Source organism: Patagioenas fasciata, chromosome 17 (assembly GCF_037038585.1).
Source record: "Patagioenas fasciata isolate bPatFas1 chromosome 17, bPatFas1.hap1, whole genome shotgun sequence".
NCBI classification, from domain to species: domain Eukaryota; kingdom Metazoa; phylum Chordata; class Aves; order Columbiformes; family Columbidae; genus Patagioenas; species Patagioenas fasciata.
This window is the reverse complement of record NC_092536.1, coordinates 5,122,778-5,149,061: the sequence shown is the minus strand read 5'-3', so window position 1 is coordinate 5,149,061 and position 26,284 is coordinate 5,122,778. Positions and strand designations below refer to the sequence as shown.

The 26,284-nt window shown below is 45.8% G+C and overlaps 2 protein-coding genes across 6 annotated transcripts in view; one reads left to right on the top strand and one right to left on the bottom strand.

Moving 5' to 3' along the window:
* HECTD4 (HECT domain E3 ubiquitin protein ligase 4) overlaps nucleotides 1-16,774 on the top strand; it is a 68,597-nt gene extending 51,823 nt beyond the window's left edge. For 4 of the 5 annotated variants that reach the window (XM_065851751.2, XM_065851749.2, XM_065851750.2 and 1 more), the window contains exons 59-76: nucleotides 32-237; nucleotides 1,126-1,305; nucleotides 1,611-2,914; nucleotides 3,369-3,576; nucleotides 4,251-4,474; nucleotides 4,556-4,707; nucleotides 4,902-5,008; nucleotides 5,535-5,658; nucleotides 6,388-6,578; nucleotides 7,175-7,321; nucleotides 8,445-8,564; nucleotides 8,687-8,842; nucleotides 10,163-10,266; nucleotides 11,157-11,378; nucleotides 11,784-11,950; nucleotides 12,388-12,583; nucleotides 13,403-13,625; nucleotides 13,994-16,774. In XM_065851751.2, coding sequence (XP_065707823.1) covers nucleotides 32-237; nucleotides 1,126-1,305; nucleotides 1,611-2,914; nucleotides 3,369-3,576; nucleotides 4,251-4,474; nucleotides 4,556-4,707; nucleotides 4,902-5,008; nucleotides 5,535-5,658; nucleotides 6,388-6,578; nucleotides 7,175-7,321; nucleotides 8,445-8,564; nucleotides 8,687-8,842; nucleotides 10,163-10,266; nucleotides 11,157-11,378; nucleotides 11,784-11,950; nucleotides 12,388-12,583; nucleotides 13,403-13,625; nucleotides 13,994-14,130 — 4,168 coding nt within the window. In that variant the 3' untranslated portion in view covers nucleotides 14,131-16,774. The remainder of the gene's footprint in view (nucleotides 1-31; nucleotides 238-1,125; nucleotides 1,306-1,610; nucleotides 2,915-3,368; nucleotides 3,577-4,250; nucleotides 4,475-4,555; nucleotides 4,708-4,901; nucleotides 5,009-5,534; nucleotides 5,659-6,387; nucleotides 6,579-7,174; nucleotides 7,322-8,444; nucleotides 8,565-8,686; nucleotides 8,843-10,162; nucleotides 10,267-11,156; nucleotides 11,379-11,783; nucleotides 11,951-12,387; nucleotides 12,584-13,402; nucleotides 13,626-13,993) is intronic. The other variant, XR_011741665.1, reaches the window with a different exon arrangement.
* A 432-nt stretch (nucleotides 16,775-17,206) lies between these two features.
* Nucleotides 17,207-26,281, bottom strand: TRAFD1 (TRAF-type zinc finger domain containing 1). Its single transcript, XM_065851752.2, has 11 exons — nucleotides 25,927-26,281; nucleotides 24,442-24,577; nucleotides 24,316-24,369; nucleotides 22,879-23,146; nucleotides 21,959-22,228; nucleotides 21,182-21,255; nucleotides 20,771-20,986; nucleotides 19,393-19,501; nucleotides 18,765-19,080; nucleotides 18,155-18,227; nucleotides 17,207-18,059 (listed from the first exon to the last, which is right to left on the bottom strand). Exons 1-11 carry the CDS (start codon nucleotides 25,974-25,976, stop codon nucleotides 18,015-18,017), a joined length of 1,611 nt encoding a protein of 536 aa, XP_065707824.1. The 5' UTR covers nucleotides 25,977-26,281; the 3' UTR covers nucleotides 17,207-18,014.
* Between the last annotated feature and the right edge of the window lie 3 nt (nucleotides 26,282-26,284).

Genomic DNA, 26,284 nt, shown 5'->3' with positions numbered 1-26,284 from the left:
TCTAACCAAGCTGTTCTCGCTCTTCTCTTAGTTCATCCCTGTATAAAGCTCCTTGGGCTCGAGTGCTTGTCTACGGGCTCGGGCATAAAGTGAAAAGGAACGGTCAGTTAAACCTGATTGAAGCGGTGTGCTACCCGCGGGACGCCTCGCCCACCAACACGGGCCTAACGCCGCCCCCAACCACCAACCAGTACCCTTCAGTCATCACCCCCACGGACAAGGTCCACATCAAACTAGGTAAAAAATCAAGAACCTTTTAAACTGTATTCTCTGAAGGGAGACAAGTGTTATTGTTGCCTCTGTAGGAGCCTCCTATATTGTCACCAGTCCTACCGTTGGTTATTGCAGTCTTATTGTACAAGGGATTAAGAAATGTGTCCTAGCAGAAATATGCAATCATTCTTAGCCAAGAAAACATGGGTTTATGAATGTTGGAAGCTATCTGACTCTGATGTTGTTAGTTCTGTTAAATATGTCACAATTTGGCGGATTTTTTCTGTCTTCCGGGAGTTCACAGAGCAATGTTTTTGAATAGATCTGCAGTGTTCAAGTTGGTGCTATTGCTCTTTGAGATGCTGTGTTTCAGATGGAGATGGTTTTTTTCCTTTTGTAGGTGATTGTAGAGCCCCTTTAATATACAGAGTAATATATTAATACCTAAGTCATCCCAGCTTCTCAAACAGGGGCAATCAATATTCTTTTTACCCTTCCAGCCTAAGGCAGAGGCTGTGATTTATGCAGAGCAGCGAAGGTGACTGAGCTGCAGTAAACTTTAAACTTTCCTCTGGGCGTCCTCAGGTTCTTCTGCTGAACTTCAGTATCTGTTTTTCTCAATACTGATCAGACACATATGCTACAAAGAAATGGTTTTGTGTAAGTCCTATATGCATTTAGATTTCAATAGTTCCATTTCACATGTCATGTAAACAAAATGTTATCTGTACTTTTACGATTATAGATATATCAACCTGTTGTTCTAGATAAACGTTCCCATTTGTTTATTACAAGGTACTTAAAAGAGCAAATTCTCACTTAGCCCTAAAAAATGCTAAAAGGTAATTCCGTACTTTTACTTTACAAATGCCGAGAATCATGATAAGTATTTTCTTTGACCTTTTTGCTTAGGAGTGTCGCCTCCCCCTGGAGCTGTGCTGGTCTTGCATTCTCTTCCCCTTGAATTCCCCCTGGCAATGGCGTTCACAGAGCAGCTCCTCACTTGGAAGTTGGAAGATGGGGATGGAAAATCAGAAGATGAACTGGACACTATTCCTGCTTCAGTCCTCTTGCAAGTAGTGGAGTTTTTAGGTGAGAGTGCAGTATTTACTTAGAAATGAACACCAATAATGTGCTGGCTCACATGGAGAGTTTAGAAAAAAGAATTCATACACAAGGCATTTCTGAGCTCTTCCATTACATTGACATTTTCTTTGAACTCCAGAAATTCTCTGATATGCACTTCTTGGGCTACCCTTCCTGTTTATCTTACTGCTGGCACACAGCTGGTGAAATGACCTTTTCTTGTGCTTTTTTTAATGTTACTGTTCTAACTCATGCAATAAAGCTGCTAACTGAAATATTGCTGACTGCTGTGTCTTGCCTTCCACACACAGGGAACTTTCTCTGGACAACTGACATGGCAGCGTGTGTGAAAGAATTAATCTTTCATCTCTTGGCTGAGCTGCTTCGCAAAATCCACAATCTGGAGCAGAAAAAGAATCCCGCAGGATTGTCGTCTTCGATTGCCCTGCAGCTCAATCCCTGCCTGGCGATGCTGATGGCCCTGCAGTCAGAACTTCACAAATTGTATGATGAAGAAACACAAAACTGGGTGTCTGGAAGTGCCTGTGGTGGTTCTGGTGTCGGGGTGGCTGACCAAGGAAGGTTTTCGACGTATTTCCATGCTCTGATGGAAATCTGCCTTGCTGTAGCAGAAGTGACCTTACCCATCAATATGAGCGTGACAGCTAATGTGATATCTTCAACAAGTGCCCCAAACCTCAGTGATTCTTCCTCCTCATCTTCATCTTCTCCAGGACAGACACCACAGAGTCCAAGCTTGCTGTCGAAGAGGAAAAAGGTCAAAATGAAGCGGGAAAAGACGTCGTCTTCAGGTAAACGTTCTTCGTCCAGAGCAGCCGAAACAGATGCCGCCATCCTCAGCATTGGAGGCAGCAAGCCTGAGGATATGTTGTGGTTTCACAGGGCACTGACTCTGCTTATAATCCTCAGGCACTTAACTAAAAAGGATCCCCAAGGGCTGGGGGTGACCAACGATGCTGTTGCGGACGCGTGTCAGGCGCTCGTAGGTCCCACAGCTCACAGCCGCTTGCTTGTCATTTCTGGCATACCCACGCACTTGGAGGAGAGCACAGTCAGAAGTGCCATCAGAAAAGCGTGTAACGCACACGGCGGAGTCTTCAAAGACGAGATCTACATCCCTCTGCAGGAAGAGGATCCCAAAAAAACCAAGGACAAAGCGGAAGGGGGAGAATGCAGAACTGAGCTGGAAAAGCCAACAGTTTCCAGTAGCGCGGACAGTTTGGATGTCAGCAGCTCCAGCAGCGTCACACCCGCCATGAGCGTCAGCGCTTCAGCATCTACCAGCCAGGCTTCGCTCTGCAGCTCGCAGGGCATCTCCCGGACCGTTAGCGATATCTCGGTCGACCAGTTTCAGGCTGGGCTGGAACTGGCAATCCCACCAGGATTGCTAGAACCGCATGTTGTGTCCAGCCAGGAGAGTTTGGATCTGTCCCACTGCAGCACCGGGAGCCTTGGCAGCCTCGGCAGCCTCGGGGAACCACTCGATAACGCGGAAACGGCGTCTGTGTCTGATGTCGGATCCATGTACACAGTCACATCTCTGGACAACCAGCCGCTGCTGTCACGGCCGATCAAAGGTTTTGCTGTAGTGGAGGTAAGAGCCTTCAATCAGGAGAAGGTGTCTTTTGGGTCATTTTTTTCTGACAGAATGAAATTTGAGTCTTGTAACTCTTTTTTAACCTCTGGCTTAGAGAAATACTGTACTTTGTGTGGCTTGTGTGTAACACCATGATCTGACTGTTCAGGAAAAAGCATGCCATGTGTTTCCTTCTGTAAAGGTTCTTCTGTGGGACTGAGTGACTGGTTGAGAGCTGAGCCTGATTAACCTGCAACATGGTGATTGCAGTGGCCAGATGTTCTTTGAAAGGATTTTTTCAAGGCTGAACCTGAATTCTGGTATCAACTTATTGATGCAGAAGAATGATAAAGAGATGCAATAGTGATTATCCACATAGGGAGAGGAGAAAGCTTAAGACCCAAATTTAATGCAAATAGAAGCTGATTTGTCTTGTCAGAATTTCTCTTAACTGATTTCATTATTTGTACAGATAAGGTCAAGAGCTAAAATAGAGAAAATCCGAGCCAGTCTATTTAATAGTAGTGACCTCATTGGTTTGTCAAGTCTGGATGGTGAAGATGAACTGATGGAAATGTCAACTGAAGAGATTTTAACTGTTTCTACTGTAAATCAGAGTTTATTTGATACACAAGGGAGCCCAGCACTAGAAGATTATTTTAATGATAAGTCAATAAAAGGTATGTGGGTTTTATATTGGCAAACATCTTACATTGTGCATTTTTGGGGGACATACAGAGGACAGTTTCTCCTCACTGGACTCAATAATTGATGGGTGACAACAAGGGGGAGCCCGGGAGTAATTTCAAAGCAAGTTTCCTCCCTCTCATCAGCTGACAAGCAGCTATCTGCGATCTGAACATTGTTCAGCTGTGCTCACAGCTAATCAAACAGTTAAAAAATATATATAAAATTAAACAACAAAGCAAGATGTACGGACCCTGGTATAGCTGAAATAGACCAGAATTCTGAATCAGGGAATGGGAGGATAATACTTGGAGGGAGTTCAGTCGACTACTAGTTCAATTGGTGGGTGTTGATCTGTACCCACACAACAGAATTTTTATTCTGGCATAATAAATCTGGTTTTTTTCATTACCATTATAGTCACTCAAATAATAATTACAGTACATGACCAGAACAGGAGAAGGCGTTCAATTCTTCGTCATAAAAGGGGCACCAGAGTGCAGAAAGGTCGAGGCTGCTGGTAGAGTTTTTCTGAGTGACTTTTCTCTCTTGGAGCAAGTTGCATGTGATACAACGTTTTAGCTGAATACAGAATGTGTTTTCATGTTTCAAATTCTAAACAGTTGTCATGGCACATTGTACCATATTGCATTCTTTTTTAAATTAGGTGAGAAATTGGTCCCAGGTGCTCGGGAGGTCCTCACAGAAATATTTAAAAGCTGCGTCCATTCTGAGCAGATGCTGAGCCTGACTCCAGCCAAGCCCATTAAGGTGGCTGATATCTATCTCAGTAAAGAGCAGATAAATTCCCAGACTCCTGGAAACCTTCTCCATGTGTTCTTCACAAACGTCCGCCCTCCAAAGAAGGTGCTAGAGGACCAGCTCACTCAGGTAGTGCTTTGAAAATTGTTTTCAGCATCTTTTTGTGTAACTTGAAGGCATTGGGTAATTATTCACTTTCTGTGCTGGAAGATTTTAAGGAAATACGGTGTGCCCAAGCCCAAATTTGACAAGAGCAAGTACAACAAGGCGGGCAAGGAGCAGCATCCAGTGAAGGTTGTGAGCACCAAGCGCCCTGTTACTAAACAACCTACAAAGGAAAAGTCCATGCTCAATAGTGTCAGGTTAGTGTCTTCAGCCTTTTGACAGTTGTGAAACATTTGATTTCTCTTTAGGAATCTATTTTTATTCCCTCACCCTCTATTTCCATGTACTGATTGGAACAGGAAGATGTGACTTTGAGATTATCGAGGAATGTCTTGGTTTCTTGAACAGACGAAAGAAAACTTTTCATCCTAACATTCACTTTGTCCCTTAGCCGAACAGCCTTAAGTGAGAAGAAACCTACTGTAAAGCCCAAGTCTCCTGAGAAGAGTAAACCTGAAGAGAAAGACCCTGAAAAGTCTCCCACAAAGAAACAGGAAGGTAGGAGCTGTGTAGAATTTTGTTGTAGTATTACATCATAGAAAGAAAATCTGGGTTTTATATTGAAATGCTTACATGATATAACAATAGATTTGGGTTGTCTTTGGATTTACTAACTTTAGGGGTTTTTTAAGTAGTGACTTTAAATGCTGCTTTTATTTGTATACCTGTAAATCTGGACTCATCAGTGCAAGTGAGAGCAAACCATGTTTGTGCAAGTCACACAATGGTGCCTGTAGGCCACGTGAACACATTCTGCACAGAACTGCCTAAGAGGTGGAGTTTTGAGGCTTTTCTTGTGCAGTGTGGGATTAGGATGTCATGGGGTTGAACTGGGTGGTTTCTCAACTTTTATAGGAAAATTATTAAGTTACAGGAGGAAAACTGGAGGAAAGTGAAGCTTTGGATGTTTAGAACTGCTCAAGGAATGAGCCCTGGTGGGGAGGGCAGAGCCTCCTGCACCAGCTCTTCTCCTGTGTCCACGTCATAGTCATTAACTATTTGATGGTTGTATCTTTGCTGACAGTTCCTGAGGAGAAGTATTTGACACTGGATGGATTTCACAGATTTGTGGTCGACCGATCTAAACAGGATATCCGGAGTGTGTGGAGAGCGATTCTGTCCTGTGGATACGACCTGCATTTTGAAAGGTAAATTTCGCAAACCTTCTTGTAAACGTGATTCTGATCAATTGTGCTCACTTGAAACAACTTGATCCCGAGTGTTCCTATTCCAAGGAGCTTTAACCAGTGTGTTAATAACACATAAACTTCTATTTGTGGCTGCAAGGCCTGTAGAGAAAAATTATGGTTATTTTCTTAAAATGTGCTTTAAAAGAGTCAATATACTGTCAAAACGCAGGTTCCTGACTTTCTTGTACAGAACACAGCTAACAAAATCATATGCCATACTGTCCTTTATAGCTTCCAAACTGTATAATAAATTGGCTCGATGAGAACTGTAGATCCATCTGCTGTCTCTGGTTTCCTTCCACAACAGCTTTCTGTTCTGGGCACTGGATATTTGTTTAAACTGGCAGCGTTCTCACTGGGGCAGCACTAATGTGCAAGAGGGAACAGTAACTTCCTTGTTAATATTGTACAAGAAGGAAGTCCCTTAAATAAATCCTCCTTATCTCCTTGTGTCAAGCCACAAGCGAATTGCCACGTCCCCTTCTCCTGTACCTACTGCAGTAAGTTTAATAGGTTGTTCCTTTTTCTTATTATTTTAGAACAGTGAGGCAAGGTAGGCAATAAACCAGTTCATGTTCTCAAACTGGGATTTTTGTAGTGAAACAACTCTGCTTAAGAAAAGGGGGGAGCAGTAGAAGCAGCTCCCTGGTGTAGGATGCAGCAGGTCCAACACCTTTTACCTTTCAGATGCGCCTGCATTGATGCAAGACACGCTCAAAAAGCGTCCCGGAAATGGACCCTGGAAATGGATGTGGCCCTTGTTCAGTACATTAACCGGCTCTGTCGCCACCTTGCAATTACCCCAGCGCGGCTCCATCCCCATGAAGTTTATTTGGATGCAGCTGATGCAGCAGATCCCAGAATTTCCTGTCTGTTGAGTACGTATGGATGGTTTCTGCAACGGGAGAGCTGGGCGGTGCTCCTGGGCTGTCACCCAGGTGGTTGGGACGTTCCCTGGAGGTTGCAGGTTGGAGTCTGTGTGGGCAGAGGGGACCAACAGGCCCAGGTTTTCTCTCTCCGGGCTGTGCTCGGGTGCAGCGCTGCCTTGGGCCAGGTTCTGTGGAAGGGGTTCTGGGATTCTCCTGGCTCAGGCTGGGGCGGGGACAGAGCCGTGAGTCTGGCTCGCAGGGAGCATCACAGGAAGGTCAGATTGCAGTTCTGGGCCTAGACAGACCTGAGTCACCCAAATCCTGTTCTAAGCACTGAGTTTCTGTAAGAGGGTCTCCAGATAATGCAAATCCAGCGATGATGAAAGACATGGGACTCAGACACCCAGAGTCTGGAGAGCTGGGAAGGAAGATCTCAGATCGCAGCTGTTCATGCATCTCAAGCCCCTGTGTTGGTGCACAGGGATGAGGAGGGGGCAGCTTTAGGAGGAAGCTTCTGTGGCTCCTGGACTGAAGCTGCTGGGCAGATGGACTTTGCAGTAGGTGGGGATCACTGCACCTCTCTGACTGGATGTTTCCCGCCTCAGATGTTCCCGTTGAAAGTCTGCGCCTGCGGTTTGCGCTGCTTCAGTCTCTCAATACGACGTTGGAGACGTTCTTCTTACCGCTGGTGGAGCTGCGGCAGAGCGAGATGTATGCTCACAGCATCGCCGCCTTGCTGCAGGAGGGCAAAGGTGGGTTTGTTCTCTGAAAGGCTGCACAATGCGCAACGTTGCATTTCTTCGTATATTTTGCAGAAGGTTTCAGTGTGTGTATCCACATAACGGAAATGAGAATGTGGAGAGGAGAGGGAAGGTGAAATAGTCAGGGTGTCTGATGTGCTAATAAGGTGTATTGGCTTCGTTCTCAGCCCAATAAGCTGCACATGGTCTGAGGTGACAGCCAAAAAACAGCATTAACTCACCAGCACATCTCAGTGTGGGAGTGTTTTCTTTTATTGCTTCACTTTTTTAAAGTGGTGGAATTATTCTTGCAAGTAGTTACTAGACACCGAACACTTTTCTTGGCCACAGAGGGAGTTGTCTTCTGTCCATGGGTGGCCTTCGAATGTGCCTTCATCTTCCAGGGGGTATCCATAGATCAAAATTCTTTGTTAGTCAATAAGTAGCAGATTGGGAAAAGTCTGGAGCCATGTTGGCATCCCTGTTGTCATTGAAGTTGTAAAATTACAGAGATCAAGAAAATACTTACCGTGCATCAGCATTTAAAATAGTTTTACAGAGCTCCATTAGACACCAAACAAAACGCAGATTTAGGTCACTACATTTCCCAAACTTGTTTCCTTCTGAAGAAGATACCAAAGTCACCCGAGGGCTGTGTGTAAGTAGGGTTTTGTATTTGCCCGGTTAAGAAAAAAAATCAACTTGTAAACTCCGCATGGGGAAGTGAGAAATGTTCAGAGGTTTTGTCTTAATAGAGCCTGTATTTATGGTGCAATGTGTCGCCTGTTTTTATCGTATTTTCTTGCCTCTAGAATTACTGTCAAAACATCTCGGATTGCTGACAGCTACTTGGCAAAGCGTTTGTGATTTACAGAGATTCTGGTGGAGCTGCTAGGGTCTGTTTATATAACATTGAAAGAGTGTTCATTGGTGTTCTAACCCAACAGGCTTCTTCCAGTAAACATTAGTAACAAATACTTTAAAATCAATAAATAAATTGAAGGGGTGGATTTACCATATCTTCTACCTGATGGAGATGAAATTATTATTCCACTGTTGACCATTAGAGAATTTCAAAAAATAGGATTGTAAAAGGGTAGATTAACTATGCAGAAATACATGTTTCTTTCTTTAGGCCTAATCTTTTACGACACAAAGGTGACTGTAATGAACAGAGTGCTGAACGCCACTGTCCAAAGAACTGCTGACCACGCGGCCCCAGAAATCACCCTGGATCCCTTGGAAATAGTCGGAGGTACGGGAAACACTGACCTCTTTCCAAATTGCAACCGGTCAGGTCTGGTTTAACCAAGCTCAGACACATGTTAACGCAAAATACTCTGAACATGGGGTTTTTTTTCTTTTGTTTTTACGCAGGGGAGATCCGCTCTTCCGAAAACTCGTATTTCTGCCAGGCAGCCAGGCAGCTGGCCTGCGTGCCGTCCTCGCAGCTCTGCGTCAAGCTGGCCAGCGGGGGGGACCCCACGTACGCCTTCAACATCCGCTTCACGGGGGAGGAGGTTCACGGGACAAGTGAGTAGGCTCGGGGGGTCCCCAGCGTGCATGACATGGGGTGCAGTCCCAAGAACTCGCTCTGGATGCAATCCAGGTTTTCAGCAGGATGTGGCTCCTGTACAACCTTAAGGAGCAGCGTTAGGTGTTTGTAGTCCTGCAGATGGAACAGAGTGAAGCTTCAATTAATTAAGCAAGCCAGGTGGTTAATTTTCATATTTTAGTTAATACAGCAGGAAGCATCAGTGCCTGGGCGTGCGACTTTATTACTTTATTCACTTTCTTTAGTTAGCAATCTGGTTTTGAAGCATTTAGTAAGAATGTCTCTTTAGGTTGTTTGGATGCTCAGCCATGGGGGACCCAGACTGTGCTGAGAACTAAGATTTTATTTTTATATATATTTTTTTTTTTTTACGTACTTGCTTGTTGGTAATGAGCTGGGTAATGCTGCTGTGGTCTTTGTTGTCTGCATGGTCAATAAAGATGCCCTAAGTACTGGTACAGGATACATTATCAAATGTCACTGGCAAGGAATACTTGAGCGTTAACAACTAAAAATGCTCGTGCCCAAGCAAGGTGGTTTTGAGAACAGTTTTCAACCTGATGTCAGGAGCACAAACTGCGGCTCCTCCCGGCCAAACTGAAGAGGTGGCGAGTACAAAAAGCGTTTCGTTGCTTTAAAAACTACCCTTAATTTTTGCAGTAAGTAGTATTAAAATTGCATCTTCCTCATTTGCGTGGCGAGACATGCAATATTTCTTGTAATCGCTTTAATTATTTTCATGTGACTGGTTATAAGAATGAACCTCATGTGAGGGAGCAGACACGTAACTTCACCTGACCAGCACAGAGATGGGCTCCTTGTGACACGGGTGCTGCTTTTCAGCAGAAGGTGTTCAACAATAATAAGATTACGATGCCTTCTCAACTGTAACAATTTCCGATGCGTTGCCTCGCTGCATTTAACTGTGGTGATGCTCTGCGTTGTGAAGACAGCACCATTCATCTAATTGAGTAATGAATCCCGTTTGCAGGCCAACTGGTGTGACAGGTGTTCGTGCCAGGCCTGCACGCAGAGCGCTGGAAGCCAAAGCAGCGCTTAGGAGTGCAGCAGGAAGGAACTCAATGAATATTTTTTGCATGTAGTTAAACTATTTAAATGTGGAGTTGCTGCCACGGCTGCATCTCCCCCAGTCCTGTTGAGCCACGTGGCTGTGCAGTCACAGAGGTGAAGGGTGCAATCTAAGGCTCAAAACAGGATTTCAAGGAGAAGTTCTGGGTTAAAAGGGAAGTGGTAACAAGCCTCAGAGAGCATTTTGTTATTTTGCCCCTCTCTTTCAGGTGGATCTTTCCGTCACTTCCTTTGGCAAGTCTGTAAAGAGTTACAGAGCTCCTCGCTCTCCCTCCTCCTGCTGTGCCCCAGCTCTGCCGTGAATAAGAACAAGGTGCGGTGTCTCAGTGCGGGGAATAAAGTCGCTGTTCTCTTTTTGAACGCTCGTGTTTGAACAGGAGTGGGACACGGTCAGTTCAGGGTTAGCACATTCACCAGAAAGGTCTCACGTGCCTGAGAGAGCTCCGGGTTGCACTTCAGGTGGCACCGCACGCACTTGAAGAAGCAGTCGAGGAGTCAAAACTGCAAAATACAGCAGAATTAGGACTCCTGGTCAAAGTTCACTGGGAGTGGATCTGGTTCAGTTGTCCATCCCAAACAAGTCAAGGGATGTCAGCAGGAAAGTCAGTCCCATTGATTGTAGAACAAGATGCTCCCTCCCTGCTATTTAATGCATTTTTAGTGTCCTCCTACTTTGTGCAGTAGATAGATAGATAGATAGAAATAAGAGAAAGTTTGTGGCCCAAAGAATTTGCAGTATTTTAGGTATAGTTCCTTCCTAGGAGTATCCACAAGGCTGGAAAACTGCTCATTTCCCTCAGCATAAGAGCAGCTGTGTAGCAAACCTGGCTTTGCATGTCCAGACTGTATTTCAGAAGCATCCCACAACTGAAAGACTTCGATGTCAAACTGAGAACACAGATACAGGAAAGTCTTGTAAATGCTTATTAACAGAGCTTGTAAAAGTGGGGCAGTCAAGGAAACCCTCTGAATGGCATTGCTTTTGATTGTTAAGTAACAAGATAACATGATATATCACTGTATAATATATACAGGCTCCATGACGCACTTGAGCAAAACCTTTTGTAGCCAACTGAACAGTATTTGTTGTGTTCAAATCAGGATTTTCACAATCCTGTTAACTTGGGGACCCCCAGGTTGTGCACCAGGTATTAAATACGGCTTTGCGTGTGCTCTATTTTTTTCATTTGTCTGTTTCTGAAGGGCAAGTACATTTTGACACCCAGCCCCATAACCTACGCGGAGGAGCAGTTGTTCCATTTCTTCGGGCAGCTCCTGGGCATCGCCATCCGAGCAGATGTTCCTCTGCCACTCGACCTCCTGCCGTCCTTCTGGAAGACCCTGGTGGGAGAGCCCCTGGATCCCGACGTTGATCTGCAGGAAGCCGACATCCTCACCTACAACTACATCAAAAAATTTGAAAATGTAAATAACTTCTTTTTTCTTTTCCTTCTGTTTTTTTGGTTCCCCCACAAGCACCTTGTTCTAGCAGCTGCCTGTCCTGCGTACTGGTGGTTGGCCTCACTGCTGGGTTCTGGAGTGTTTTGACTCATCTCGAGTGCAGGATTTTACATCCTGGTGGCTCAGAAAAGCTGCTCAGTCTGCTCCGCTGCCAGGAACAGCAGAACTGAGGCTTCTGAAGTGTTTACTGGAACTGGGCAGTGCCAAACCAGAGAAGAACCTGCCAAAGCAATTACCGACTTGTGCTGCCCGTGGTGTCTCCAGATGATATAACGCGCTTTTGTACGTTGCGGTGATGCCTCAAATGAGTTACAAGAATAACACCACGACACGCTGCTCATCGGATGCTGTTCTTGTGTTTCGCGACAGATAAACGATGAGACAGAATTGGAAGCTCTGTGCGCAGAAATTGCCTCTCAGCACCTGGCAACAGAGAGCCCCGACTGTCCCAACAAGCCGTGCTGCAAATTCACCTACCTGACCATGACGGGGGAGGAAGTGGAGCTTTGTCCCAGGGGCAGGCACATCCCCGTGGCGTGAGTAGCAGCTGTCTTGGCAGGATGTTGCACAGGGTTGCGTGCTAAAGAAGCGTCTCTGGAATACTTTTCCAAGCACCAAGCTCTCCAGAGATGCTTTTGTAACACGCTGAAGGCTGGAATGATGTGGGAAAGCTTTACATGTGCTGGCAGGAACTTGGAATCTCTGGTGGTGCCATTTGTTCTGTGCAAAAGGGAGAGTGAGGAGCACAGCTCAAGTAAACACCCAGTTCTGAGGCTTGTGAGAAATGGGCAAGAGAAGAAGCTGAGGGAAGTGGAATTAGGTTGGGAAGCACTAGAATGCAAATAGCTTAATGTTCACTCCTGGTTATTCAAAGCGGAATCTCCCCATAAAACCCTCCTGTATGGAGTGGGCTGGGGCGGGGTGAGGCGTTTGTATTCACTCTCCTTTCTTTTCCCAAATCTCTGCCCTCCAGGTGGGAGAACAAGGACGTGTACGCAGCAGCGATCCAGAGCCTGAGGATGCGCGAGCTGCAGACACCGGAGTGCATGACGGCCGTGCGTGCAGGCCTGGGCTCCATCATCCCCCTGCAGCTCCTCACCACGCTGACGCCTCTGGAGATGGAGCTGAGGACGTGTGGGCTTCCCTACATCAACCTGGAGTTCCTCAAGGTGAGAAAAACTAGGGAAAAGGTGTGAAGAATCTTCTTAAAACGCACCTGTGTGACATGTAGAGGAGGGGACGCTCCCCCTGGAAAGGTGTTGGTGAGAATCTCCCACTTAAGATACAGCCAGGATGGTCCTGGTGGATCCCTGGCCTGTACTTGGACACCTTGTTTTGTTCCCAATGAGGTTTTTTAAGTTTTTACTGGATTCAGGAAATAATAGGAATGAGGCTTGTTCCGAGGGGACTAATTAATTTACTTTTTAACATCAAATTTTAAATGTATCTCCATTTTATTGAGCTTGACTCAATACTTGCCACTTGAGCTAAGGACTTGAAGAGCCATTGCCCTTATTTTGAAGTGCAAATGATTTCTGAAAACCTAAAATTAATCTGTAACAAACAACTTCTGGTCCTAAAAACTTGGGTTTTGTTACCATAAGAAATACACCAGGAACAGAACTTGTGTCAGAAGTTGCAGAGTATCCTCAACCGTGGGTATTAGCATTGGTTTGTGCTTTCTTCAAACAGCAGCAATGCTGAACTGCCCCAGACCTGCAGATTAGATAAAATAGCAATGAATGCTGCCTGTGCTACAGGGGAAACACATCGCGACGAGCCTGTTACAGAATCTGATGGGCCAAAACGATACAAACCCGTGTACATTAACACCTGCTATAGCTGAATTTCCAAGTGATTTTGAAATGGTGGGAGAACCTGGGCAGGGAGGTGTCATCACCACCCCCTTCTGTCCCCTTAGAGCATTAAGAGTGGGGTTCAGTGCCGGGGGGACGCGTCCATGGACATCTTGCTCTGTTCTCCCGCAGGCGCACACCATGTACCAGGTGGGCTTGATGGAGACGGATCAGCACATCGAGTTCTTCTGGAGCGCGCTGGAGCTCTTCACGCAGGAGGAGCTCTGCAAGTTCATCAAGTTCGCCTGCAACCAGGAGCGGATCCCCTTCACCTGCCCCTGCAAAGACGGGGGCCCCGACACCGCCCATGTCCCGCCGTACCCCATGAAAATCGCCCCCCCCGACGGGGCTGCAGGTGGGTTTGTCCCCCGTCTAATTGTGTTCGTATCGGGGCTCCAGCTCTCTGTTCACTTTTTAATTTAGGAGTGTATTTAGTGCTCAAAGAGGGACAAGAGAGAGACAGGTTGTTATGGCTGTAAATAAGAGAGCAAACTTGGTTTTAAACCTTATAAAATTTAAGTTAAATTAAGTACTTATTATCTCTCCAGGGTGATATTTTAAGAGATTTGTATGTTATTTGTCTCATGTGCTTCTAAAATGATTGGGGTGTCGGAAAGATATTGGCTTGGGGACGGGCTGGGCAGCACAGTGGGATTTCAGGTTCAAGAGGGTTTGGGGTGCTCAGGTCATGTCCCAACCCCTCCTGGCGCTGCTTCCCCGCAGGTTCTCCGGACTCGCGGTACATCCGTGTGGAAACGTGCATGTTCATGATCAAACTCCCGCAGTACTCCTCGCTGGACATCATGCTGGAGAAGCTCCGATACGCCATCCACTACCGGGAGGATCCGCTCAGCGGCTGAGCGGGGACGGGGACGTTCCGGATCCTTCTGTGACTCTGCTCATGTGGGAAACTCCTTGATTCACATCCAAATACCTCCTGTACCACTGTGTGACGAGCTGGAGGTTAATTTATTTTCCAAACTCTCGTTCCCGTTACAATAATTACTGGAAGACTTACATTTTGTATTTGTAGACTTTGTGGTGGGCTGGTTATTTTGCTGCCTTGTTTGTGGAATATTTGTAGGATAGTTTAGTAAAGACCAGTTTGTGTATAATTTAATTTTGAAAAACCTTTAAACATGTACATTTCTAATTTTGTAATTTAGAACGGTATTACCCATGCAAACACAACAACGGTGGGGACGTTCAGGAGCACTCGGAGGTGAAGGCTCGTAGATCACTCTCCCCTCAAACATTTTTGAGTACAAAAATGGGCAGAATGGGGTGCGAGGAGGGACCCGCTGCTGGTGCCTCTGCTGCTGCAGGCGGAGATCGTGCAGGATTCCTAGCGCTTGCTTGAGTTTTAGAGCAGGAAACGCGCTGCCAAAATGCATGTTTATGTTTCCACCATTTTCTTGCCACTTTTTAAACCATCAGCACACGGGCAGCTGCCGCAGTTGATATGGGGTTTTGACCAGATGCTTTTGATCAGGAAGATTTATAATTGAAAGAACAGTGAAAGGGCCATAATTCAGTTGGGTTCTTGCCCTAGATGTTCTTGAATGTCTGCTTTGCTTAGTGACAAAATAATTTATTGTAATTAAAATATTAGCAGAAACAAAATGGCTTCTCTCAGTATGGTGTAAGATGCCACAGTTCCAGGTTAGAATCTGTGACTTTATCCTATTTCCCAGCAAGCTTGCGGAATAATCAGTGGTGGTTAAACACCTGTAGCTCCTTTTTGTACTCAAAAATCATTGATCTAAGAGCGAATTATCCCAGAAACGCAACAGCCGAACGGAGGATGAGGAGGGGAGAAAGCACAAAGCTACGCATGTGGAGATAAAGCTTCTGTTGTCTACGGGAAGATCATGGACTGTGGAGAGAGAACAGTTCTGGAGGTTTAAGTTCTGCACGTTGTGAGATACGTTCTGGGCTGGTTTCAAACCAACGCACGGACACGTGTATCTTCTGTCACTCAGATAAAGCTGTTGCCCTGCTCCGGGTGCATTTAGAATCGCGATGTTGCTTTGTTAATCACTTAGACCCGACTCAAGGGAGAACTCCCTGCGTGCTAAAGAACCGAAGAGCACCCGGACATCCCCGCTGTGCTGCCGGCTCAGCGCTAATTGTAAGTTAAGTGCCAGCACTGAGCTACAAGTTGGTTGCTCCCTCGCGCCGCGCTCGGCACGTCAGCCCCGCGAAGGTCTGCGATGGTGCGTGTGTCGCTGTGCGCTGAGGTCGCTGTTACGTGTCCCTTTTGAAGACGGCAGACGCTAATTTGGCTCGTAATGGGAATGGAAAAGCTGTATTTATTGTATATTTTTGTGAATATTGGGAGTGGTGAGTGCGTGGTACCTGGAAGATAAAATGTGAGAGAGAAAAGCCCAAACAAGTGTGTGTGTTCTTGTTCTGTGAGCGAGTGGGAAATGTGCGTGCACCAGTTGTAGAGGTAGTTGTTGGCACACGGAGGGGAGTCCGTGTTGCCCTCGCGAAGGAACCGATCCGTGTAGGAAGAATATTTACTCTTGAATTTTGTCCATTTCCTGGTAGAAGCGTAAATGTAGCTGAGAAATCGCTGGGAGGAGGCGCAGCCACCACGTGGATTTTACAACGACCAACTGAGCAGAAGGAGCCGAGTTCCCAACCGGTGCCGTGAGGAGATGGGACGGATGGCGGTGGAATTCCGCGGCAGAACTGTTGTCGCTGACAATGCTGCGGTTGGGGTTTTGTCCTGGCGCCGTTTTGGGTTTAAATCGCCCGTTTCCAGCCCTCAGTGCTCCGGGAGGACTCAGCGCAGCCCAACTCCTCCCTCGCTGCGATTCCAGCTGTGAGTAAGAACCTGCTGCTACTGTCTGTCTGCTCCTTCCAGAGCACCGGGGAGCGGAACAACCTGCGTCCCGGCCCTCAGAAGTGTGCTGTGAAGTTACTTGATATGTATTTATTACAATTAATTATTTATGATTACAAATAACAAACTTTTAGTCAATGCTGTTTACACGTTGCTGTGTAAATGAAGCTTCTTATACAGGAAAAATGTCACACCAATAAATAACCTTCATCAACTTTGGGGTTTTTTTTCTGAAGAATGGTCTGAGCCCCCAGAAATAAGGAGTTGGGGGGAGCTGGGGCTTTTAGTTTTGTTTTTTGTTCGGTTTTGTTTTTACTTTACCAGGAAGGAAGAGCAGCAGCAGTTTGACTGTTGCTCAAATGGCCTTTTAATTAAAGCTTTTCTAATCATTGTTACTTCCTTGTGCTTTCAATGAACTCGACATTGTCTGTAATAGGCTTGTTTGTCAAAGCAAAGATTGGTTTGTGATTTTATTTTTTTTTTTTAATATATATTCATCCAGAATGTAAAATTATACTAAACAATGGAAACCCCCTGCGGGGGGGCGGTAGTTCTAGCGCGGTGTGCGTCCATCTCGGTACCGTCCACAGCATCCCCTGTGCCGTGCTCTTGGCCATGCGCTGTACACTCACATAAAAGAGATTCTGACCATCCCTTAGAGTATCTTGTGTCCTTATTGGGGGCTGGAAATAACGAGAAAAGAAACTCCTCCAGGGTTGAAGCTGAGGATTAGAACTGCTGCACGTTCTCTGCTTTAAATCGCACTTCTGCACGTTGTAATTTGTATTTACTTGGAACAGAAATACAAGTATTTTGTACGAAAGGGACAGTGAGCACCATGATTGATGTTGCTCTTCACAGAGCAAGCGCAGTGTTTCCCATCCTTGAGGAGCGAGGCAGACGCTCTCAGCTCCGTGTTCTAGGTGGTTTTCCTACTCACCATTTCCACCCAGGTGTCCCTGTCACCCAGCACAGGTTCCTGTCTCTTGCCAGAGCAGTTTTCCCCAGAAATGCCAGCATGAGGTTGGCGCCACCTGGGTTTAAATACCTTCTTTCTGCTTTTCTTGTATAAATAAACGCTAACATTTGGTAGAAGCATCTGTAAAATGTCTTTATTTTAGAACCAAGATCAGCCACCGTTAGTTGTCAGCAGGGAAAGGGTTCCAGGACCAGCCCAGCCCAGGGGGTGAAGGGTTAATTAACCTGCTGCTGCCAGGGGCTGTGCCACCTTAAGGAGGCTGATGCCCACAGTCATTATAATGACCTATTGCAGCACCACTTCCTGACCCTGTGCCCAAACAGCTCTCATACACCAAATTAGCAAAGACCTACTGCAGGTAATAACAGCAGAACGCAAATTAACACGGATTCTGAACCAGCTGTGTCTGGGTGGGGGTTCAGAAACTCGCCTCAGGTAGCATTTGTGACCCCATGTCACTTCCAGTAACAGCTTTTTACTGCCCACGGTTTTGGGGACACCATTAGATAAATTTTATTACAAGGAATTTAAGAAGGGGACTAATAAGCAGCAACAAGCACTTCACGCTTTTGTGTTTTCTCTTGCTGTTTTCAGACCAACAACCAGCGCAAGAGCAGCCGGACACACACGTGAAGAACCATGTCAAACATTCACTGGGTGTTACAAAAACCAAGGACAGAAACACAACCCAGGCGCTTATTTGTTGTCTTGCTGCTAGTAGGGATCACAGAACTAAAATGCTGTAGTATAGTCTCACAAATTAAAAATACATATATATATATAAAATTATCACTACCTGTAAAAACTTAAATTGGTAGAAAGTCTTCAATGAATTTACTTGCGCTCAGATAAATTAGTACTCGAGTGCAGGATAATAGTGCGCAGTGTTAAATGTGTGTTTTGTAAGCGGTGGATCACTTCTCCTCCGGGTAATCAGACCCTGGGCTCTGGGCTTTGGCCTAAAGGAAAGGGGGGAAAAAGTAAAAATGTTGTTTTCAGAGCATATTTGATAAGGACCTCAGTGGAGCTGGAAGGCGATGCAGCGTCCCCTCACCTTGGTGCTCCTGCGCCGGGGACCGAGGGGAACGCCCGACACCCCGAGGCTCCGTCCTCCCACGGCGCTGGGGCTGCAGAACAGGGACACTTTGAGAGGACACAAACCCACCATCGGGGCTCTAACTGCTGGATTAACACTGGTCCTTCTCGCCAGGGAGAAGCCCCTTGTGCTTCTCCGGACCCCAGGCTTGGTTATTTTAGCAGCAGAAGAACCAGCTCCTATTCAAGAGCAAAGCTGAGAGCATTACAGCGGACAGAAAACAAGGCATCATCCTCCGTTTTCTCCCAGTGACCATTTTGTCCATTCTATTTTGATACAAAAGCCTCAGTTCGCTGTTTGGAACTCAGATAAGCAGCAGCCAAATTAAGCCGGGTGAAACCCTCTCAGCCGCAGGCAAATACGAGAGAGCCCGGATTTGCAGCACAAGGAGCCGAGGCAGAGGACAGGGACGGATCTGTCACTGCTGCTGCCACCAGAAGAGCAGAATGTGCCAAGCCTGAGGCTGCAGCTGCACTTTGAGCAGAGCAAAGCCCCTGCAGCACCACAGATCCCTCACCCATCAGGGCAGCCCCAGGCAGCTGCTTGAAACAGAAGAGAAAAGTGTTACCTCGGCTGGGTTGGAGAAGGTCTTGAGAAGCTGGACGTGAAAGATTCGGAACGAAAGCTCTGAGCAGGTCTGGCCCGTGGTGTTGTTCCACCTGCAGCGTCACCTGCCGCTCTGTTCGCTGGCCTCCCCCTGACAGCAGCCGCCTTCCCGGGCTGCCCTCTCGCGTCCTGAGCATCAGGAGCAGCAGCAGCTTGCGCTGAAGAGGACGATGGCGCGTTCTTGGCGTTTGCCGTGTCACTCTGTGACTTGGTCCCTCGTATAGGGTGGCCGAGCCTCTGCTGCCCAAAGCCTTCCAGGCACCGAGGAGAAACATCCCCTGAGAGGATAAGAATACAGTGCTTAATGGGAGCAGTAAATGCAGCAGGAGACATCAGACACCACTCAAATAACAAAACCAGACCTAATTTCCATTCCAGCAGCACAGGGCCTCATAACCAAGATCTCTGAGGATACCAACTTTCAGTGATTTAATCCTTCTTGCATAAGACTAGACCAATGGTAAAGGACTGAAGGTTTATAAATTTTGGAGACAGAACAGGGTAAGGGCATCTTTTCAGACTGGAACACACACAGTGCTCCTGCAAACACAGACGAAAAGAGGGTGTGTAAGTCTGTGTTTTGCCCACACCTTGATGCCTGATCCGTCTCCAAGCCGGCTCTGGTGCTTCTCGTCTCTCTCTGTGGGCCGGAGGCAGCGGCTGCTGAGCGGGGAGGCCGGGGCGCAGATTGCAGAGGTGCTACAGCAAAACATACGTTTGAGTGTTTAAATGGTGGCTCCTTCAGGCTTCATTCCTGCAAAAACACTAGAGCATCACTCCTCAGATTCGGGTTAGTGGGGAATTGGTTTTAGGAGAGGCAGATATTGCCTGTCGACATCCGTGTTTTCTCTTACATGGAGCTTAGGAATAGTCATCAAACTGGATCCAAGGACAAAAATCAAGGTAAAAGTGATTTCCAAGTCATGCTGCCCACAGAGGGCCCCTGTTGGCTATCCTGGTTATACAGACATGCTTATCTGCAGGTGAATTCCATCAGGGGACAAACAAGAAGACAAGAAACCCATAGGACAACTAAAAAAAGGCCTTCAACAGCCAACTCTAAGTAGATGGGGCTTCTCGTTAGTGCCAAGCACTACTGTTTAGCAAAGGATAAGCTATGACATTTTATCAGATCTCACTTAATCTATGAGTACTGAATTTACAATCACCAAGGAGAGGAAACGCCTAGAAAAACAAACAAAATGCAGCTTCGCTAGTTTGTTAGGATTGTAAGAACATGAAATAGCAGAAAAAGAGCAAGCTCAGCATTGTCACAACTTGTCTTCAACAACAGCAAGTCCCAGGGGACTCTCGACATCCACACCGCCCCCCAATCTGCTCTTGAAGTGCAGAGAAGCACTAAAGGTGTCTGTCCAGCATTCCTGAAAAGCACCAACAGCTTCAGCACTACCAAGACCTGGTGTTTTTTCAATATCAGAACTATTAGGCAGAAATGTCCAGAAGAACGGGAATATCCCAGTGAGCACCCTGCAGCAGCCGTCCCTTCACAAACCCACCGCTTCACCCTTCGGCTGAGCTTCTGATATGTTTGTGCTCTTACTCTTTCTCTCTTTACATCCACCCTCAGAGAAATTCCTCCATCTCCTAGATTTGTAATCTGCGTTGGTTACTTCCTCTCTTGCCTACACAAGTCATCCGCTTGTGCTCCTCTCCCATCTGAGCTGTGATTCACACATCCTGGTTTCAACACAACTTTCATGCATAGGTTCGTATTGTGCAATTTCAGGGCTTTTTGTTTAGATTTTGTCATAAGGGCTTTCAAAAATAATTGTTATTTTTCAGGAAGAGCCTCAGCATGCCACAGCATTTCAGATGGGACGCAAGAGGCTTTGTTTAGGAAGATATGACAGAACGGACAGTTACTTGGATTCCTGAAATGTGCCGCAGGACTTGGCACAGCTCTTGGACAACTGGACGTGACAGAACAGATCAAATGCTGTTCAATACCTGATGAAGAAACACTGTGTCCTCCTCAAGCTGGACGCCACAAAATTCACATGGAATTATAATGTCTCCTTCTGCCCCGACAGCTTTGTCCTGGGGTGAAGGGAGGGACCTACAACCTTTGGACCCAAGAGCACGCAGACCATCGTATTCTCGTGGATTTGGAGAAGAACTTCTTTTGCTGAACGAGGCGAAGGCGCTTGCTGGGTTACAACCTGTCTGTTACACAAGCAACATGGAAAAATTAGCTCCCCTGGTGAGCTCAGATGGATTTTAAAAACCATGCTTTGCAAAGACAGAATTGCTAGAGCTCTCACAGCACCATTGAGTGAAGACCACACTTCTGTTCAGTCACAGTAGCAGAAAAAAGTCCTTAGTGCAAACCCCTAGATACAAAACAAGAAAGTACTAAACCTCATGGAGAATCAGATCTTCGGCAGGGTAGAGGTCCTCACAGAATTCACACGGCAACATGGTAACGTCATCGTCTGCAAAGTAAGTAAAGGTTGTATCCTCCATCATCAAGAGGTATGATGCAGTTGGATTGACTTATTCAAAATTCCTGAGCAACAGGCTCCTGTTCTGTGCCGCAGGACAGCACCAGAGCCAACTGAGGAAACAGCGACTCTGCTCCCACTTGCTGTACTTCACATAAGCAAATTCACATCGCCCTGAGTAAGAACAATGTTTTGGGGTCAAAGAGAAACTGAATAAAAAAGCCAATTACTGCCTTCAATAAAACCTTTAGTACCATTTCTCCTTTCAAAATAAGCTGGCACTCCAGGTCTCCCCTTCCTGTCATGTTCACTTCAACAAGAAGGTTTTCAGTGGTTATTAATCTCTCATCACATATCAAGGTCAGAAATTCACTAGAGCTTTTATTTCTTCTTCCCTTGCTATCTTGCTTTAGTAACACACCTTCAAAAGAACCTATTTTAAACACATCGCTAAGATTTTGAGGGAGCAGAGAGAAAATTTAAGAAAGGAAGGAAGAATGGCACTCATGGAGCCTAAGCTCCTGTGTATTAGTTACCTAAACATGACTTAGAGGGAGTCTCAAAGAGCCTCCTTTTGACATTTTAAAATACATAGATAATCTTTTGGCATTCCCAATCCAAGGATCCTCCCTTTCCTTCTCCTTTCCCTCAGACTTTAAGGGAAAAAAGACACTTCAACAGCATTTATACTCACTTTTTACGTGGTTTGACGTGCCAAAAGGCACTGAAGAGTCACAGGAGAAGATATCTGACCTGTCTGCTTCATTAAGACAGGCACTGGGCACAGACTCTTTGGCATAGTAGTTTTCCCAGAAGTCACTGGAAATTTCAGCTGCAGCATTATTGTGAGAATTATTCTCATTTTGCAGGCTAAGAGCCAACACGTAGTCTAAATCGGCGTTCCACTCTTCATAAAGCGAAGAATAAGTGTTTTCATTTCTCTCCCACTGCTCCAGGTCATCCTCTTCAAAAGATAAAAGATTATAAATGTGAGATTATAAACCTGCAACAAGCAGGTCACCTGTGTGCACCAGACTGGCTCAGCCATGAGGGTTTCACATGTGGACACTCAGGGAGAGCAGCATTTCAAAGCCTCGAAGGAGACTTGTATCAAATTCAGGAGGAAGAAGGAAAACATCCTATTTTTGTTTGTAACAAGCAAAAAGGAGGAGAGAAAGAAGAGTCTCGTTCCTCCTACCCCAAAAGCTTGAACTTAAGCTTCTTCAGAGCTTTACAAAGTCACTGAGGAATCTGCTGTGTGACAGGCCGTGGACTGGGCTTTCACCCCATGAGCCTCAGCAGTCCTCTGTTTAGCTGGTTCAAACATTTGCAGCTCTGTTCCACACTAAAACAGCGCACTCACGCTGCCTCTGGAGCTTGCTTTATTCAGTATTTTCACAGAAAGCAATTACAAAACCTTATACTTGGATCAGCTGCCGAATGTCAAATTAGAAGCTAATTATTACTCCTCTCTACACTTCACCTCGCTTTTGATTTGTGCTGCCGAAACATTTCTTCTGCTAGTGTCATTGAGTATTTTCTCTCCTACACAGCTGCTATAAATCTGCTTTTCTAGCACCTTGGGCCTTCTCCACAAAGGCCCAGTGTAGTTACCTGATTTGAGACGGTTTCTGATGTCTCGGAGGACGTGCAAATCCGCATCCTCGGCACGAGGCACCGCTCTGCTTCCTCTTACGTGTTTCACCTCCTGTCCGCAGACTTGAGGATGCTCTTTTAGATCCTTCACCATGACATTCAGGCCGCACCCAGGACACGGCTCAGTCCTCGCTCCACAGAACATCTCGTGGTCCTGGAGCTTGTTGAAAGGGAGCTGTATGTCACAGTACTGGCAGAGGGCAGGGCGCAGAGGACATGCTGACGCCTGAAAGAAAGAACGAGGGATTATTCATCATACACAGAAGACTAAGGCAAGGGTGGAGGGAGGTTCTCAGTTTGCTTAAGAGTGCTCTGTTGTTTCTTTAGCCAGATCCAAAGATACACTGAAGAATAGCTTGAAATAAGATCCTACGCGAGAAATGTAAGAACAACATGTTGTATAAGCTGTGGAGTCACAAACATGTCAGCTGAAGCACTCAGAACATTCTTTTTAAATCTGTGACGCTTGGGCAGCAGATTGACATAGTGCTCTTTGAAGTCGGCTTTTAGATATAGTCTTGACATCCATTGAGTACCGTTAAAGAACATGTTAGTGTGTGTTACATCAGGGAACAGATTTACAGCACATTTACTACTCAAAAAGAATTGCTTGCATGTGATTCTTCACCCTACACTGACAGCTAAGTTGCCCTTCAAAAGGGGTTAAACATAGATTAAATAGATGTTATAATTGCAGATGCTGCAATAGTACATCATCATTTGCTCTATAAACAAAATTAAAAGCTCTACACGCAAATGTGCAGGATAAACTACCTCCAGGGGTTTAAGCTGGACATATCTTCACAGAAAATCCTTTTTTCCTCACCAATAAGCAGACTCGTGTGGCACTTCCAGAGCTGCCTTTAAGTGAGCCCATAGGGAGGGAAGGGACTGACATTTCTAACCAGATTGCCTGTGAGAGCTGCCAACTGGATTCAGAAGCTCAGAAAATATCCCCATGTCCCATTTTAGTCTATTTTACAATCTATTTTAAAAGTCTGTTTGGACACAATGAGCTATTTCAACTCATCTAAATGTCTGCAGCAGAGTCAGAAATGCGTAATATTAAAGTAATGAAAAAAGTCAAGTTAATCATATTCCATACTTTTGGAATAGCATACCATTTTTCATCTTCATCATGAATAATAAGGACAAAATCACTGATTTTCACAGGTACCCCTTTTATAAGAAGGCCTGAGCAGGCTCCACCACTTTAAGGCAGTTTCCAACCATATTCTGTCGGAGGGTTTGAGTTCAGAAAGTACGGTTCAACAAAAAGCATCCATCAAACACAGGCTGGAACCCAGGTCTTGGCCACCAGAAAGACTCCAGAATCAGTGCTCGGACATATTATAGAGTATCTGCCAAGTGCCTAATCATATAAAGTCCACCAACCTCATGATCCTTCAAGAGACACTTTTCTATCTTCATCCTACACTTGCAGGTAACCTACAATAAACAGACCTCATGAGATTGATTGCTACAGAAGTCAAATTTTAAGAGGAGAAATTTGTTTCTCACCTGCACATGTTCAGACTCAATATGGTTCTTCATTTCAGACTTTGGGATTAATTCACTGCAGTAGCGGCATACTTCAATGTTTCTGCTACAGTGGGTTTCATGTGTGATGAAATTAGCTACAGAAATATCCTTTTTGCTATGAGAAAGTCACAGAGGTTATTTTTCAGAAAATACACTGACAACAATTTCAAGCAGTTTTTCATAAAAAAAAAATCATAAGAAACAATTCCTAGTTTAGAGAAGTGAGTAACTAAAGAGAAAGGCAAGTGCAGCTGGGCCTCCATGATCCTTTATAGTCAGGATATTGACATATATACCATGCAAAGGTCACAGTTTCCACACTGCATTAAGATAAAATCAAGGTGGATTTATTTCCCTATATGAAAGACGAATTTTGCAGCATAAACAAGTTATCACTGGGTTCAAGTTAATACACTAAACTGAGAAGACAAAAGTTTCCTCCTGAAAATAACTTGGCTGTGAGATGTCGAACAGTGCTCTGCTCGGAAAAAATAACTAACAGAACCCGTTAGGCCAGACCTGTTCAGGGAACAACAGCAGTAACTGTGTTACTCTGTAGCCAGAATTCCCCAACTCACCTCATTTCAAAGATACTCATTTTCCTATCTTGATGAAGACACAAAAGGCACAAAAAGAACAGAACGCTTATTCCTGCCTGGAGCAGGCAGGATCATTTCTAGATGGATGTATCATTTTCCCCCTGCACACAAGAAATCCGCCTTCAAAACATCAAAATTAACTTTATAGGCTTAGTGCCTTCTGTGTCACAAAGTAAAATCACTACAGCTGTTGGGTTTTCTCCCTTGCCAGATGCCAAGCGGCCAACGGCCTGGCAAAGAACAAAGTTCAACAGCAGTGTCTAAACTGCACATACTCACTGCTGGCAAACAAACCAGACTGATGTGGCAAGAAACTGTCTGGATTCTGATGTCTCTTTGAGAAAACAAAACAAAACATAAATAGAGGTTAATTTCTTCAGTTGCTTCTATTCAGGATACAACTTCTGAGATTACATCATTACCAGTAAATGTATTAACCAGCACTAGACCTTCTAAAGAAAGAGAAGTGTTACCAAACAACTGCCACAACAATACCGGCCTATTGATTCTGGTTTTATATCTCTGGCTTCTAAGCCATGTATCTGCTGAAGAAAAACCTGGAGTCATGTACTTCATGTCTGCCTCACTGAAAAATCAAATCTTTATTTATATTTGAATATTTAGGCTTCTACCTAGTTGCCCGTTAAGTCAGAAACTTCAGTAAAGACTGGGGAAATTATAAGGCATTAACAACAGACAAAGTAAACGCCAAACATTTCTAAAACGACCGTATGTTCATTATTAATTTGCGCCTTCTAGTACTTCACAGCGTTTCAAGGAAATACATAGCGATTATTTATTTAACGGCCGAGCTCACCCGCCCAAAGCACAGCTCAGTACACAGACATTCGGTTTCGTTTCTTACCAGTTCCCACACAGCCGGGTTTCCGCCTCGCTCACTGCAGCTATGGCCATTTTGCTGTCGGGGGGCTGAAGGAGAGGCACTCCCGGCCCCTCAGGCCCTCGCCCCCGTTCCCTTCGGGGGTCCCGGGGGCCGCTCCGCTCCCCCAGCCAGGGGGTGTCCCGGGACTCACGGGAGCGGCAGGAGGAGGAGGAGACTCCCTCGCCCTGGGCAGCGCAGGGAAGGGAAGGGAGGACAGCTGCGGGGGGGGGGGGGGGGGGGTGGATCGACCCAGCCCGGAGAGCGGAAAACCCCAGACCCACTCCTCCGGCTCCCGGGGAACCCACGGCCGGGCCCGGCCCCGCCCCGCGCTGCCTACCGG